The 14287-nt window shown below is 57.4% G+C and overlaps 7 protein-coding genes across 7 annotated transcripts; 3 read left to right on the top strand and 4 right to left on the bottom strand.

Moving 5' to 3' along the window:
• Window positions 1–7: 7 nt before the first annotated feature.
• Window positions 8–1860, bottom strand: LY79DRAFT_575206 (calcineurin-like phosphoesterase; the record flags this gene model as incomplete). Its single annotated transcript, XM_060559685.1, has 3 exons — window positions 8–928; window positions 987–1576; window positions 1692–1860. The coding sequence occupies 3 exons, from the start codon at window positions 1858–1860 to the stop codon at window positions 8–10; spliced, it is 1680 nt and encodes a 559-aa protein (XP_060420116.1).
• Window positions 1861–3666: 1806 nt separating this feature from the next.
• Window positions 3667–4698, bottom strand: LY79DRAFT_665185 (short chain dehydrogenase; the record flags this gene model as incomplete). Its single annotated transcript, XM_060563024.1, has 4 exons — window positions 3667–3781; window positions 3833–3965; window positions 4017–4400; window positions 4455–4698. The coding sequence occupies 4 exons, from the start codon at window positions 4696–4698 to the stop codon at window positions 3667–3669; spliced, it is 876 nt and encodes a 291-aa protein (XP_060420115.1).
• An 803-nt stretch (window positions 4699–5501) lies between these two features.
• Window positions 5502–7727, bottom strand: LY79DRAFT_143308 (trimethyllysine dioxygenase). The gene is made up of 10 exons (XM_060550978.1): window positions 7559–7727; window positions 7328–7480; window positions 7187–7204; window positions 7060–7126; window positions 6934–6994; window positions 6788–6875; window positions 6630–6738; window positions 5954–6575; window positions 5824–5895; window positions 5502–5770 (listed from the first exon to the last, which is right to left on the bottom strand). The coding sequence occupies exons 1-10, from the start codon at window positions 7594–7596 to the stop codon at window positions 5691–5693; spliced, it is 1308 nt and encodes a 435-aa protein (XP_060420114.1). The 5' UTR covers window positions 7597–7727; the 3' UTR covers window positions 5502–5690.
• Window positions 7728–8290: 563 nt separating this feature from the next.
• On the bottom strand, window positions 8291–9252 carry LY79DRAFT_143315 (uncharacterized protein). Its single transcript, XM_060550979.1, has one exon. It carries the CDS (start codon window positions 9123–9125, stop codon window positions 8526–8528), a length of 600 nt encoding a protein of 199 aa, XP_060420113.1. The 5' UTR covers window positions 9126–9252; the 3' UTR covers window positions 8291–8525.
• LY79DRAFT_143304 (uncharacterized protein) lies at window positions 9253–10548 on the top strand. Its single transcript, XM_060550977.1, has one exon. The coding sequence runs from the start codon at window positions 9380–9382 to the stop codon at window positions 10454–10456; it is 1077 nt and encodes a 358-aa protein (XP_060420112.1). The 5' UTR covers window positions 9253–9379; the 3' UTR covers window positions 10457–10548.
• Window positions 10549–10844: 296 nt separating this feature from the next.
• On the top strand, window positions 10845–12706 carry LY79DRAFT_655262 (uncharacterized protein; the record flags this gene model as incomplete). The annotated part of the gene is made up of 1 exon (XM_060562666.1): window positions 10845–12706. One exon carries the CDS (start codon window positions 10845–10847, stop codon window positions 12654–12656), a length of 1812 nt encoding a protein of 603 aa, XP_060420111.1. The 3' UTR covers window positions 12657–12706.
• Window positions 12707–13257: 551 nt separating this feature from the next.
• Window positions 13258–14240, top strand: LY79DRAFT_575202 (methyltransferase domain-containing protein; the record flags this gene model as incomplete). Its single annotated transcript, XM_060559684.1, has 2 exons — window positions 13258–13878; window positions 14046–14240. The coding sequence occupies 2 exons, from the start codon at window positions 13258–13260 to the stop codon at window positions 14238–14240; spliced, it is 816 nt and encodes a 271-aa protein (XP_060420110.1).
• Window positions 14241–14287: the final 47 nt, after the last annotated feature.

Genomic DNA, 14287 nt, shown 5'->3' with positions numbered 1-14287 from the left:
TGTCAACTTACGTGCTCAATCTCCTAGACAGCTGCTGCAACTTCTTATCGTTGGCCGCGTCTTCGGCTGCCTTCTCCAACGCCTGCTTCCTCTCCTCCTCCTGATGCTTGACAACCTCATCGTGGCTGGGGGGCAGCCTTTCGTTCTGGATATCGACCTTGCGAGCGTCCTCAAATGTGTTGATGGCATTCTTGATACCCTCAGCACCCAACATGAGGGTACCAGCGGGCAGCCTGCCGCCAGAGACGGTCTTCAGCTCGGTGACACGCTCGGACTCCTCACGCAGTACTTGGAAAACACGCGAAAGACGACCAATGGCCAGGATCTTGTTCTTGATCGCTCGTCTCTTATACTCGATCGACTCGGGATCTTGCGAGGCGCCCGAGAGGGGTGGCGACATGGGGCCAGGCGACGTGGAAGAGGGCGTGGCGTCCTCCTTCAGCTCCTCCTCGGAGCATGTGCTAAGGATGCCGATAAGCATGTCGGTAATCTTCTCGCCCACAAAAGGCAGAGACCAGGTGAAGACGTCCATGAAGTTTGGTAGCCAGTACGGGTGGGGCGTGCAGTTGAACTGTCGGATGTTCATGACGTTGTTCTCGTACTTGAGAACGGCAGCCTTGTTGTTGTAGACGTCGAGGTAATTCGGCGCCGAGAAGATGGTCATGACACTGGGGAAACCCGTGGTGCGAGTCTTACGGTACATGCGGTATCCAGCATCTTGTGCCTCGTGGGCTCGAATGACGGAGAGGAGGTTGTTCTTCTCAAGGAACGCACAGGCTGCCGGGTACGAGAAGAAGTAGGAGCATCCGCGGACGTGGTTGTGAAGAAAGTAGTCGCTCGTCTTCTCTTGCCCAAAGTCTTCCAGGGGATCGGCCCAGAGGATGTCGCACATCAGGCCCTGGGTGGGCGGCTCGCGGAAACGGTCAATCTGTACGTGTCAGCTGGTGCGCCTCGGGGTGGGGGCAGGGGACGAGAGCTCGACTCACGCTTCGCAAGTCGTCGAGGGTGTGAAGCTCGGGGCTAAGGCCGCCGTGGATGCACAAAAACTGCTTGTTCATGACAGCAGCTAGGGGCAGGCAGCAGAACGACTCCATGCAGGCCTCGTAGATGGCCTCGGAGTACTTGTGCTTGCACTCGAGCTTGAAGGTGAAGTAGTCAGTCAAGTGGCGACACTCGTGGTTGCCACGGAGCAGCCACAGGGTCTTGGGGTAGTGGATCTTCAAGCACCAGAGGTACAGGACGCATTCGATACTGAAGTATCCTCTGTCGACGTAGTCGCCGAGGAAGAGGTAGCGCGTCTCGGACGGGTCGCCTCCGACTTCGAACAGCTTCATGAGGTCGTAGTACTGACCATGGACGTCACCGCAGACGGTGATGGGCGCATCCATTTCGAGCAGGTTGGGCTCGGCACGGAGCAGCTCCGTGCAGGTTTTGAGGATCCACAGGGCCTGCTCCTCGGTCAAGCGGCCCTCGCGATAGAAATGCTGCTTGAGGAAGTTGATGTCGGGCTTGGTATGGGTCTCGTCCTCGAAGAACTGCTCGTCGGAGGGCGTGAACATGGCTGGGGCCTGCACATCTGTGACGACAATCAGGTTAGCGGCTCGAGGGCGGTACAACGAGGGCAAACATGGCAGCTGCCACGGTGGCGGCATCGATGGGGATCGAGGCCGTGGCCAAAGGACCATGCGTACCTTTGCAAACCCGCTCCATGGTGTTCACTTGGGTGCCATCCTCCATGGTGTGGATGGTGAAGTCGATCTCGGGCAGCGGCTTCTTCTCGCGAATGGCGCGAATGGCATTGTCGACCTGTTGCTGGGTGCGACGCTCGTCGCCGGGCGCGCTGGGTCCTTCGGGATCCATGCTGGCTGGCTGGCTGGCTGGTGGGTGAGTTGGGGCGAAGATGACGGTGACGGCGATCTAAGGGTGGTGGTAGTGGTGGTGGTCGAGGGGCTCGGTCGGGGTATCGACGGCGGATACGAAGGAAAGTCGTTTGTCTCTGGAATGATCAGAGCGGTGAGGAACGGCTAGGCGAGAACCAGCTCAGGGTCGTGTCGCGATGGGGGCCTACAAAGAGGCGAGCTGGGATGCGGCAAGTCGTTGATCACGAGACAAGACCAAGCGAGAAGGGCAATGCGAGACGAGGTGAGGCGAGGGGTAAAAATTGAGGTGAGGAAAGATAGGGCTGAGAACAGATTGCGGGTGAAGGGGAACAGGATGGGATGTACTCGGCCAGAGCCTAGAGGTCTTGTGCTGTAAGACCGACCAGTCCAGGTCCCAGTTCCCAGTTTATTGCTACGCTACCTACTTTACCTGGGTACCTTGCGCTGTCTGCCTGCCCAGAGTTGGGCTTTTTTTTTCTTTTTTTTCTTCCTCTCTCCCTTTTCTTCTTCTTCTGCTTCTTCTTCTTCTTCTTTTTTCTTTCTTTTTTCTCTACAGGCTGGGCACCTCGCTAGGGGTGGTCAGCCGCTGACACCATCAAACTGTTTTAACGCTTCTGTCAAGGACTCAACGATCCCAGTGTCCCTTCTGATGCCAGTCCCCAGGGTGCTTGCTGTGCTGCTGCTGCTATCGCTGGTGTGGGCGGTTTGCTAGTGTATGGCAAGCCAAAGCCGGGAAAACACACCTCGGACGAATTGGCAGGTGGTAGACGCCAGATGCCCGCGGACGGTGGATGTGATGGAAAGTCGGTATACATTGCTGTGATGGAAGATAACATGGCTGGCAATGTACCTCGACTTGGCCCCATTCCTTTGCCCCTCGCATCAGCCTGTCAAAAGCGTCCGATTGCCTCTTTTGCCCCCACCTCGACTCCCTATACCGTAGACACTCGCGAGATTGATAAAGCGCTAATTAGAAGGCTAACTGTAAGAGGTAGTAGGCTAGCTAAATTCAGCTAGCGTACATCTACTGCGCTAAGCCCTTATTGGAAAGCGGTCAACTACTTGACCCCACCTACCTTCTTGCCAGCCAGCCAGCCAGTCCATCCAACCTATTCAGCCCATCTAGATCCCTGCTTCTGCCAGCAGACTATACCCCTTACAGCGGCCGTCAAAGCGGCTGCTATGCCCCTTGCCGATTAGCGTTTTATCAATCTCGCGAGTGTCTACGGTAGTAGAACGGACAGGTACGTACCCCGCGACCTTCCCCTCCCCCTCATCGGGCGGCACTTTTTCCACTTTGATTCATCTCCCCTCCCATCCCCTCCATTCACTCCCTCCACAGCTCGGTTCGGACTTTGCTGGATGGCCGACAATGAATATCGCGACGCGCGCGCATTGGACACGATTTCCATCATCAACTATGTATGTAAGAGAATGCGCTAAGATAAGTGTTCTGGCTGGATTCGATTATCTATCCTGTCCTCTATCGTCCGCATCTAGCCTCTACATTTGTGTGGTTCGTTGCTCAACCGCTGCTGCTATGCCATCTGCAGCTCGCCTTCAGTTACTTTGTGTCCGAGATCAACCTCCATCTGGCTCATGCTGAGCGGAACTGAGCTGTCACTTCAGCGCTTGCCCAAACATCCCGACCAACAGTCAACCTCCACCGCCCGGTCTTTCGACCCATCATCAGGCATCCACGCTTCGCGCATGCCGCCCAGAGGCCTTGCAGATTCGCTGTGACGTTCTCCGTTCCATGTTGAGGGGTTTATCATTCTTCGTTTGTTCATGGCAAGCAGTAGCCGCCGTCGATGACGAGATCGCAGCCGGTGGTGTAAGAGGCGGCGTCCGAGGCGAGATACAGATACGCGCCCTTGAGCTCGCCGGCTTCACCCTCGCGTCTGCTCGAGGTTAGCACAAAACTCGTCATCAAGGCCGTCACGTTTACTCACCCCATGGGGGTCTTGTTCTTCCACTGCTTCTTGGTCTCGGCTCCAGCGAAAGCAGAAATCTCCGTCTTGATGTAGCCGGGCGAGACCGAGTTGACGCGGGCGAAACCAACCCATTCGACAGCCAAGCTCTTGCCTGATTGACCTGTTAGCCGAGACTACCGGGTAAACCGAGTGCATCACTTACACATGTGGATGACGGCCGCCTTGGACGCGTTGTACACCGTCTGCATCTGCGGCACGTTCACGATGTGGCCACTCATGCTGGCGGTTGCAATGAAGCTACCGTAGGTGAAGCCCTCGAGTTTCTGACCGTCGAGCGTGGTGCCCTCCTTCTTCTGCCGACGGAAGTGCTCGCCGGCAACCTGGGCGCAGTAGATGGGGCCGTTAACATTGACGGCCAAGACTCTGTCGGCGACGTCCATGGGTCCGTCAATCAGGGGGCCCTCCTCCCACGCAATGCCAGAGTTGGCAACGAATATGTCGAGGCGGCCGTTGAATTCGGCCACGATCTGCTGGACCGACTCTTTGATCTCTTGGTGAGAGGTCACGTTGACCTGGTACGCCTTGCCTACGCTGTGTCAGCGACCGAGCAGCACCGCGTTCTTGGACGGGCGACATGTACACTTGACGCCATACTCCTTCTCGATCTCGGCAGCGCGGTCAAGCGCCGCCTTGTTGCTGTTGTACCAAATGGCAACGTTGGCACCAGCTTCGGCGTATGCGTGGGCGATTTGTAGACCAATACCGGCGCCGGCACCAGAAACGATGGCCGTCTTGCCCTTGAGGGAGAACAGGGGCAGCACACGGTTGCTGGCTGGGGGCACAGTGGCATCGTGCTTGAAAGCGCCGTCTTTCATGTCTGTCATGGTTGCGAGGGTCGTGGAGAAGGGCTGGAATCTGGCGGTTCTGCAGGCGGTTGCGACACGAGGAATACAGAAGACTCGAGGCCGCGAGGCTGCAGCACGGAGGACAGAGCCGAACATTATATCGACGGGCGGCAAGTTAGAATATGCCGCAAAAGGCCCCCTTCTTTTTGAACCAACGTGTCAGGGTACCAGGGGTAAATCTTCACCGCACCCTACGGCATTGAGGGTCCTATTCGGCGATTCGACGATTCGACGAGGGGTCGAGGGGCGCCGAGGGGTCGAGGGAGGAGCTAATACTGGTACCAGCATAGCCGTACCAAGTATTACGGCTATGAGTGCCCCCCTGGCTCATGCACCGGAACAGTCTCGAGCGAGGTGATATGGTGGAGCTCAGGGAATGGGAAGAGAGCTCTGCCTACGTGGTACCTATGCCGTGCCGCCATACGCGAGGTCGGGTGGAGGGTCGGTAGCAGCGACAGCCGCCTGCGCGTCTCATGAGAATCATAACCGTCATCAACCCTGAAGACGGCACTAGGGAGATCCCTTTGGGGGGGCCACAATGTCACTCGTCGGGCGCCGCCGGGGCATGTGGGGTGTGACGTACCAAGGTGCATCAGGTTTCGGGGCTACTCGGGTCGCATTGCTCCAGATTACGCTGTTTGAAAGTCTATTCTACCGCAAGATACCGGTGTCAGGGACCCTGGAGGGCCTGAATCGCGGGGCTATGGGGGGGGGAAACGGATTGATCTCCGCCTTGACTCGACTGGCGCGCTTCTACGTATAGGTATACGGATACACGTACTTACAACCGCCTAAATACCTACAGGGACATGCACGCACATGAGACCTGCCAAAACTAGCCAACACGACGACGGCGTGATGCAAAAAATTCAATGTTTTGTGCCTTTCATCTTGAACACCTCGATGTTTTTAACTTAACACCACACGACAGACGCGGCTCTCTCCCAAACCTATCGACAACTTGCCTTTTTTCAGCCGACAACCTGATTTAGGATATGCTCGCGGGGGAAGTTTGTGTTTCTCCAGCGTGAGATGAAGTCGTCTCGGTTAACTGGTGTCTCGTCAGATGCCAACTCACTCGACGGGGCTGTTCGGAGGACTCACTGTAGGCACCGGCGATGCGCCTTCTTCCCTCGAATGCGCTTCGGCCGTGCATCACTCGCCAGTTGTCAAAGACTGAGACTCGTTAGCTATTGATGGGCGGGTGTGCACGCGGAGGGACGGCTGCACTCACTCAAAACCTGGCCGGGCTCCAACTGCACCCAATACTCGACATCACGCCTCCGGAGGATGGCATTCCACTTGCGAGCTGCCGCATACCACTCGGTCGGGGTAACATGCTTGGTGAAGGGCACAACGCCCCGGTCGTCGTTGTTCCACCGCACCCGTTGCAGCTCGCCCGTCTCCTCGTCGACCTCGAGCACGGGATACCGCTTGTCCGGGGATATCGTGATGCCCTTGTTGCCGCTTGCATGCCACGGCAGGCGCACCTTTGAAAGGATCTCGTACGCCTTGGGGTCCTCTTTCAGCAAGATCCGTGCCGCATGGAAAGAGTCGACGAGCAGCGACTCTCCTCCCAGCTTGCCGTCCTTGGGCCGTTCCTGTCCTGGCGGGGCCTCGTGGGAGAGCATGTGGAAGGCCTGCAACCCGGCCGGGTCTGTGAAGTAAGTCGTATCTGTGTGGGCCGGGAGGGCGATGTTGGTGTATGCCGTGTCGGCCATAGCGAGGTCGGGGATGAAGTCGTAAAATCCGCCGTAGTGCGTCTCACGGATGAAGGCAATCCTTTCCAGCACGCGCTGCGTCGGCTCAGGAGTTTCGAACGGGGTCTTGTCGACGAAGGCGAACCCGTATTCTCGCTGCAAGGGTCAGCCTCTATTCTTTCGTTGTCATCAACGGGCATGTTTCCCTACGATGAGCTTCGTCAACTTTGCGATTCCCGATTCATCTTCCGAGGCCATGACCTGGTTGTAGTCGACGACGGGGCGCCTGCTGCCAATGTCGGAGCCCCAGAGTTGGATGCTATGCATGTAAGCGATGGCAAGACCTGGGACTGACGGCGGTCCCTTACTTGACCTTCTCTGGACAACGGTGGTCATTCTGCAAGTAGTGTTTGATGAAATGCCAGGGATAGAAGCTCTGATGGCCGTCTTGCTCCCCTATCTTCGTCGTCAGTTTATTCCCACGCGCCCCAAGGGATCTATCTAGGCGACTCACACGTCACGGTGATGCCTTGCTCTTCTGATTTGATATCCGAGGGACGAACGTCTTCACTAATCTTCAGTCCAAGCTCTTGTTAGAAATCGAGATTGTCAGAGATTGCAGCAAGATGGGGTCGCATACGGAGTATGTGTCGAAGTTTCTTTGGGTAGTGTCTTGATTCACACAGTGGCTACAACGGCAGTTATCCCTGGATGCGGTGTGTCAACTGGGCGGTCTCTTTGTGGGTCAGATATACCGCATCACGTACCTCAACCAGAAGTGCGGGCTACATCGGGCGCGCGTGTCAGCAAATATGTCTTACGGGACGCCATGATGCGAGGTTATCCCGACGGAAAACGGACACCCGGACCCGACCCGGCGGGGGGTGGAAGTCAATCAAACGACTTACAGCGTCGATCTACGGGCAGGGCCATCGAATTGGATTCCACCCTCGACGATTCTTGCATTCAAATGCTGAGAACGGATAACAGCGGATGCGGAGAGGTGTCTCGCAAGCCGGAAAGTAGCCGTGATGCGGGGTGCTCCAAACACAGCGGCACGCCTAAACCGGGAGAAAGGATAGTGTGAGACCTCTATGCGCCACTATGAGACAGTTGACTTTAACTGATAGAGTACACACCTCGCGGCTCGGGGGCCGATGTTCCTCAGTGGGAGCATTGTCGCTACGGTTTACTGAATTCGTGTGTACGCCGGTCAACTATCGTTGGAAAAAGCAAAAGGAGAAAGAAAAAAGAAACCACGCTCTGGGAGAAAAAGGACTGGACCAAAGTGGCTTTGGAGGGTTCCGGACTGTTCATTTGAGGAGGTCGAAGGTCTGGTGTTGGAATTGGGGACGGACGGACAGATAATTAGAGGGCAATCTGGAAGGCCGCGGGGGCACCGTCCCACTGGCCCCTCTACCGACCTGGAGCTCGCCGAAGATGCTATACTTCTTCTGCACTGACAGTCTGACACAGACACCAGCCGATGGTCCGTTATCGCACCCCTGCAACTCGTTTCTCTTTGTCGGTTTGCTGCATCGACCTTTGGGGATAACAAGCCTCGGCTTGCTGGCCTTGTGTCAAGTCGGCTTTTCTTTTGGGACCTGAACAAAGACCGGCGGCCGGGCGGAGCCATTTCGCCATGGCCGGTGGATACGCCCTATCCCACTCCATTCCACTCCACTGCCATCGGCGGACTCTCTTGGTTAGAGAGACTGTCAATCGGAATTCGGAGCCGCCAGAGTCCCGGCCAAGCTCCAAATCGCATATGGTGGGTGTCTACGCGGCCCATCAAGCCTTGTACTGGCGCCGGCGATGAGGGCATCATGATCATGCCCATGTATGGGCCCCGCGAGCCTTCGATCGGTCGGTATACTGACTGGATCGGTCACAGGACACAATTATCATGTCCAGCACCGGCTCTGGCAAAGAGCCTGAACTATCCGCCTGCGCATCGCCAAGGGAAGGACACGTTCCAATCTATCCCACATCGTCAAGCAAGCAAGCACAAGCAACTCAGGCGGCCGAAGCGCCTCGCGCGAAGAAGATCGCGGTCCACGCCATGGGTCCATGGCGAGACTACGCTGCCATCTTATCCAGTCCATATCACTGCAAGTTGCGCCGGAACACCCCCGACTTCCTTTGCCCCTTCGTCGGTCCATCCGATATTTCTCTCCCTTGGCGTCGCTGGAAAGCCTGCCACGTCGTTGAATGTGCCTCGCTTCGCCCGCTGTGTCTGATCGTTCCCCCTCGGCCCCTCTCCGCGGCCTTTTCGCTACCTCCAAACCGAACAGGCGGGTTTTCCCAGCGAGAATAGCCGCCGTACCATTCTCTCGGGTTTGCGATTGCCTCTCCTGCCTCGTCCAAGGCCACTCGAACCCTTGGACCTTCATAGTGGCAACAGGCACCAAGCTGCGCGGACCTTGTATAAACAAGCGCCGGAAGTGCAGCCTCATCGCTCGGACTTCTATCGAAATAGCCCAACGGGGCGAGGCAGGCAAGCCCTCTCTTTTCTCTCGCTCGTCCACTCATATGACCCAGATGGTACCGACACAATGGTTCAGGAGCCTGTCCGCTCTCCTGTTTGCTGTCTCGTCTTCTGCGGCTTGGTGTTGGCGTTGGGCGTTGGTTGCGGGTGCCGCGCGTAGACGGCCCCTCTGATTGGCTGCGCTTGGCAACGAGCAGGACATTGAACGTCGAACCCATCGTCGCGGCACCGCCTGGCCTGCGGTTGGTCCAACGAAGCTTTGAACCAACGGTAAGGATTTCGTCCTTGCATTAGATGACTGCCGGAGACAAGACGTTGATATACCATGATGACTGCTGGACTTCATCTCGCCGAGTGGCGTTGTCTCAAAAGTTAAAGGTGCTGGTCTCACTTGGGATTTTCTTTTTCTGCTGCGCTCTCTTTATTCCCGATATTATTTTATTTTATTTTTTGTTTAATTACCATCAACGATATGGTCTCAGAATCGGGCTGGCGCAGGCTGTGCGTCGTTGCATGGCTTCTTTGCCATAGACACGTTGTCTGGGGAGTTGAAGTTACACCGCAATTACCAACAACACTGCAGACCCACGAAACGCGCCGACTTATACCCAGGGCGATACGGCCCAACGCCAGCTGCCCAGTTAAGGGATACAACTCGTGCGGAAACGGCATGGCCGACTACTTTTGCTGTCCCAGCGACACGACATGCCTGGTCCTGGCAGAGAATACGACGACCCTCTGCTGCCCGAAGGGAGCGTCATGCGATGTTATCTCGCCCATCATCTGCGATATCACCGCGCAGGATGTCATAGAAAACCCGGCAAGCCCTATTCACACCACGAAACTCGAGGAGTCTCTGCCATCCTGTGGTAGTAGGTGCTGTCCATTTGGCTACATCTGTCAAGGCGGTTCTGCCTGCGTTTTGGATCAGACACAGAAGTCTCACACCAGCACGCCAGTCTCGCCCACAACGAGCACAAAGACCACGACGTCGGTAACACAGACGGCGACCCAGGCAACGACATCGACACCTTCTGAGAGCGTTCCAGGGGTGTCCACACCATCAGCCAGCCTGGGCCGGGAGCCTTCAGCACCCCCGGCCATAGTGCCAACAGAAACGCCCGTCGCAGCCGCCTCGGCCGGGAACTCAACTCCAGGGGGCATCGTCGCCGGAATCACCGTTGCAGCAGTCTCTTCGGTCGCCCTGTTGACGTGTCTCCTCTGGCTCAAGCGGCGCTCCATCTCCGAAAAGGTCGGCTCCGTGCGGTGGTTCCCACGGCCCTGGCAACAGCTCCGCGAACGGGGCTCGGAGCAGAACGTCTCCTTGCCGCGGTACAACTCCCCGCCGCCGGCGTACACGATAGAAATGAAGCCCCCGTTCAAGCACACGGCGTTCAGACACTACAGCCCGGACTCGGTGGGGGATATCGTACCTGTCGAGTTGCCCGCCACGCCCGTTTCCTTTAGCGTGTGGTACGTTCGCGAGGAGGGGGAGGTGAGGAGGCCGCGAACTCATTATGAGCCCTACCGACGTCCCTCAGGGGAGTGAGTCGTGGGTGGGGCCCGGGTTCTTCATAGACAACTGTTTCATTACAGTCTTTGTGTGTGTGCGTGTGTGTGTTTACGCATGTCATCGTGCATGTCTTTTTATGAGAGATGAGACACGTCCTGTACATTATTATCATGAGAATTAGAGGTCTACAACGGGATCAGGATTTCGCCTGCCTGCTACTGCTAACCAGTGTCTTCTCGCTTCTTCATGGTTACGTCACCCGGGTTCGTTGTCAATGAGGCATCTGTGGCCCCGTGTATGTATATGAACGGCTCGAGGGCCTTCAGGGCCAAAACGTCTCCATCTCTTCAGTCGAGCCGTCCCTACCCTTTCGAACGGCTCTTCAACATTTGACCTTGGCGACAGCTCGAAGCGGCCTCGCAAGATGCCCCGCCCTTCGCCGGACCGTGTCATCCACGACTGGACATTCGCCGTCCTCCCCGTGACCGCGGGATTCGTCCTCATCATCCTCACGGTCGTCGCCCTTGTATACAGTATCGGCGTGAAGACGGCCATCCCCGAAGGTCTGGCCATCGCCTTCGCCGGCCTCGCTTACGGTCTCTTCGGGCTCTGGATGGGGGGTCACCTCGTACGCTACTGCAGGGGACATTACACGCGGGGGGGCATCGCCGAGGCGGTGACGCCCCCTTCGCTGCCCCTGACGGGCGTCGCAACTGGAGCGGATGGCGCGACGATGGCGGCGGGCCCCTCTATCGTGCTGCCCATCAGCTACCAGCAACTGCAGCAGCAGGGCCGACAGAATCACCAGCAGGACCACCGGCAACAGCAGAGGCAGTATACCCAGCAGTATCAATCCCGGCAGAACCAGGAGCAACACCAGCAGCAGCAATGCCAACAAGAGCCTTCGCTGCGGCCTCACACACAGTCGCCACCGTCACCGTCGCCGCAACCGCAGAGCCAGTTTCGACAGCAGCAGCAGCAGCAGCAGCAGCAGCGTTACTATCCGCAACAAGACCAACAGCCACCCCCACCTCACCAAAACGCGCGGAGACCAAACGATCCCAGAAACACACTCCTTAATCAAGTGCCGACTGTCTTACGACCAGGACCGAAGCAGAGACAGCCGCCGTCGGAACCCAATTCGAGGACGGACCAAAAGCCCTCGCCTATGCAACGCACATCTAGCGTGCAGTTGACCCCCGTCGAGGCGTATAGTGGTTGTCGGAGTCACAGTCTCGACGTCCCACGCCCCCTGCACCGCGAGAGTCGACAGGTCTCGAGAGGACCACCCGCGCAGGGAGCGTTGTCTGACGATGCTGCGGGATCCAATCCCCAGGGAAACCAAAGCCGTGTGACGCCGCATCACGGGGACGTGGAGCGAGACCCACGCCGCGCTTCGGTGCGGTCGACGAGCTTGGATTCCGGCACCCGGCAATCTTTACAGGCGAGAACCTCTCAGCTGCCGGTGGTAATACCGTTCGGCTCGGGGTGGGCTAATACTGGCCAGAACACCTCTCTAGCGGTCGCCCCTCTGAGAATACGGAAAGGAGGGGATCAGAGCCAGGCGCCCAGCCTCGAGGAACCATATCCCAGTGCCTGGGCTCCGGCAGGCCAGCATATGCAGATGAGCCAACAAGCAGGGCAGGTGAGGCCGAATCTGCATGGCCCAAGGCCGCAACCGCAAAGCGACCACACAGCCAACGGGTCTCGTGTCATTCGAGTAGTTTCCGAATCGCCTCCCGGCAACGACACCGCTGCCACACAGCTCGTCGAGGCCGAGGTACGTGGTCGTCATCTCGCTCCAGCCCCCGCTCCCTCTTCCCACTCTCATCCTCCTGCACTGAGGTTTGAGGATATCGACCATCCCGGGGTGCAAAGGACGTCACAGACAAGCACTGCCCTCAAAGCCGTGGCTGACGAGATTGCCAAGCATGTTTCGAGGGAGAGAACCAATGCCAACCCTGCCACAAACTTCGTCCTTTTGCCGACGTGTATCTTCACACACAGCCAGGTGGTGGACCCGGAGCGAAGCAACGCGGGAATCTTTGGGGTCCTCTATAAGGGTGCTGGTGACGAGAAGCCTTGGGATCCCGGGAGCGAGCTCCGGTACAAGCATGACAGTGGCATCATAGTGGAAGGCCCGAACGACGCAGAGCGAAGCAGTACGCCATCTAGCTGTTGGAGCTCATGGAGTAGCCGGCCAGAGGCCACCTCGAGATCCGGTCGGTCGGAGTGATATGGAGACTTGCATCTTTTCGGTGTTGTTTTGGCGGTGTGATAAGGTACTAGTCCTCGGATACAAAAATCTACTTCTTTTCACTTTCTAAGCACTGCGGCAGTTAGAGCGACGTCCGGCCAGCTTTGAACCAACGGAATGAACTCCCGGAACCATTGCCCCGCATGATTCTGCGCTTCATCTGACCAGCTCTCGGACGAGGGTGCTCCATGCTCAGACGGACTGGTTATTGGTAGTAATTATACTAGTGATGTCGCTGGTGAGGGGGTTGACCTGTGGCCCAAGTTCGGGGACCGAGATTGGAGCATCTTGCCGTATTACTATTCAACCTCGTCTTATTCAATTGGTAGGCTCATGGATTCAGTTGTTTGAGAGGCCAAGGATCATGCATGAAGGTGAAAAAGTAATCGGCCAGCGAGCCAGGTGAAGATTGTGTCATCGTCTGACCACCTCATCTTGATCTATCTGCATGGTATAGAGTTCAGCCGATATGTATAAGTAGAACGCAACAAGCTCTTGGGGCTTTCGGGGCGTCTTTGAAGTATTCCCCGAGCAACACTCTTTTTGGGCTCATGATATTGCCGAGATCGCAGTGGACGACATGACCAAGCCCGCCCCCAACGGCATGGCCTCCTGGACCAGCACAATCTACAGCCTCAACCGCGGCAGCGTCGAGGATGAGCTTGAGCGCCTCGCCTACAACCACTTCAACATTTGGACCCCCCTCACCGACGGCCTGCTTCCTGCCCACATCCTCTCATCCCTGCAGTCCCAGGACCGCCCAAGGATCGCAGACATCGCGACGGGGAGCGGCGTCTGGCTGACCACCCTCGCCGACGATGTTCCGCCGCGCTCCGAGCTCATCGGCTTTGACCTCGATAGGCTGAAGCTCCCGCCGCGCCCACCGACGCCGCCAATCCCTCCGCCGCCCGTGTCCCCTCCCTTGCGGCCGGAGCAGCCGACACTGGACTTCCGGGAACAGGATGTGCTGAAGCCTTTTCCCGCAGAGCTACGGGGGACGTTCGATCTAGTGCACGTGCGGCTGCTGGCACTAGGACTGAAGGCTGGGGACTGGGATGCTGTGCTGAGGAGGCTGTATGATCTGCTGAAGCCTGGAGGATGGCTGGTGTGGGAGGACACAGGTGGCCTGTACATGGCGGCGTTTCCGCCGAGTCGAGCGTATGATGAGTTCTGGTGGGCTACCATGAAGCACGATGCGAAGGTAGGGAGAGACAATTTGTGAGTCCACTAGCCACTTATCCTATTGCAGGGCCTTGCTGACTCCGGCGCAGAATGCCCGCCGCCCTGCTGAAGAAGCTTCGGAAACTCGGCTTCCAGAACTGCGAGCAAAGGGTCTGGAGCAGTTGGGCGGCGGACGATTCGATCCAGGAAAAGAGCACGAAGGCAACGCTCCAGCTACTCAAGCCAAGTTTGACAGCCGTGGTCGAAGACGGCGGCGAAGAAACGGTACGTACGATGGAAGATGTTAGCCGCATCGAAAGGGACTTGGTTCGGGATACGGACCAAAATGGCGTCCGTCTTGGGTTCGATTACTTTTGGAACTGGGGGCAGCGGCCTTCGTAGAGTTTTCGCCCTTCGAGGTACCTCGTGCGTGGCTTGTAGGAAGATGG

The sequence above is a fragment of the Colletotrichum navitas genome (genome assembly GCF_030913465.1).
Source record: "Colletotrichum navitas strain CBS 125086 chromosome Unknown LY79scaffold_2, whole genome shotgun sequence".
NCBI lineage: Eukaryota > Fungi > Ascomycota > Sordariomycetes > Glomerellales > Glomerellaceae > Colletotrichum > Colletotrichum navitas.
This window is presented reverse-complemented; position numbering and strand designations above follow the sequence as displayed.

What these genes read in the sequence shown, in the direction of transcription:
- LY79DRAFT_143308 (XM_060550978.1), bottom strand. Translation starts at nt 7,596, where the DNA reads ATGCTCCCACTGAGGAACATCGGCCCCCGAGCCGCGAG. An exon ending in GAAACTTCGACACATACTCC is followed by an intron (nt 6,995 to 7,059) that starts GTATGCGACCCC and finishes CTTGGACTGAAG; the next exon opens with ATTAGTGAAGACGTTCGTCC. An exon ending in GCAAGGCATCACCGTGACGT is followed by an intron (nt 6,876 to 6,933) that starts GTGAGTCGCCTA and finishes CGACGAAGATAG; the next exon opens with GGGAGCAAGACGGCCATCAG.
- LY79DRAFT_143315 (XM_060550979.1), bottom strand. Translation starts at nt 9,125, where the DNA reads ATGGGTTCGACGTTCAATGTCCTGCTCGTTGCCAAGCGCAGCCAATCA.
- LY79DRAFT_143304 (XM_060550977.1), top strand. Translation starts at nt 9,380, where the DNA reads ATGGTCTCAGAATCGGGCTGGCGCAGGCTGTGCGTCGTTGCATGGCTT.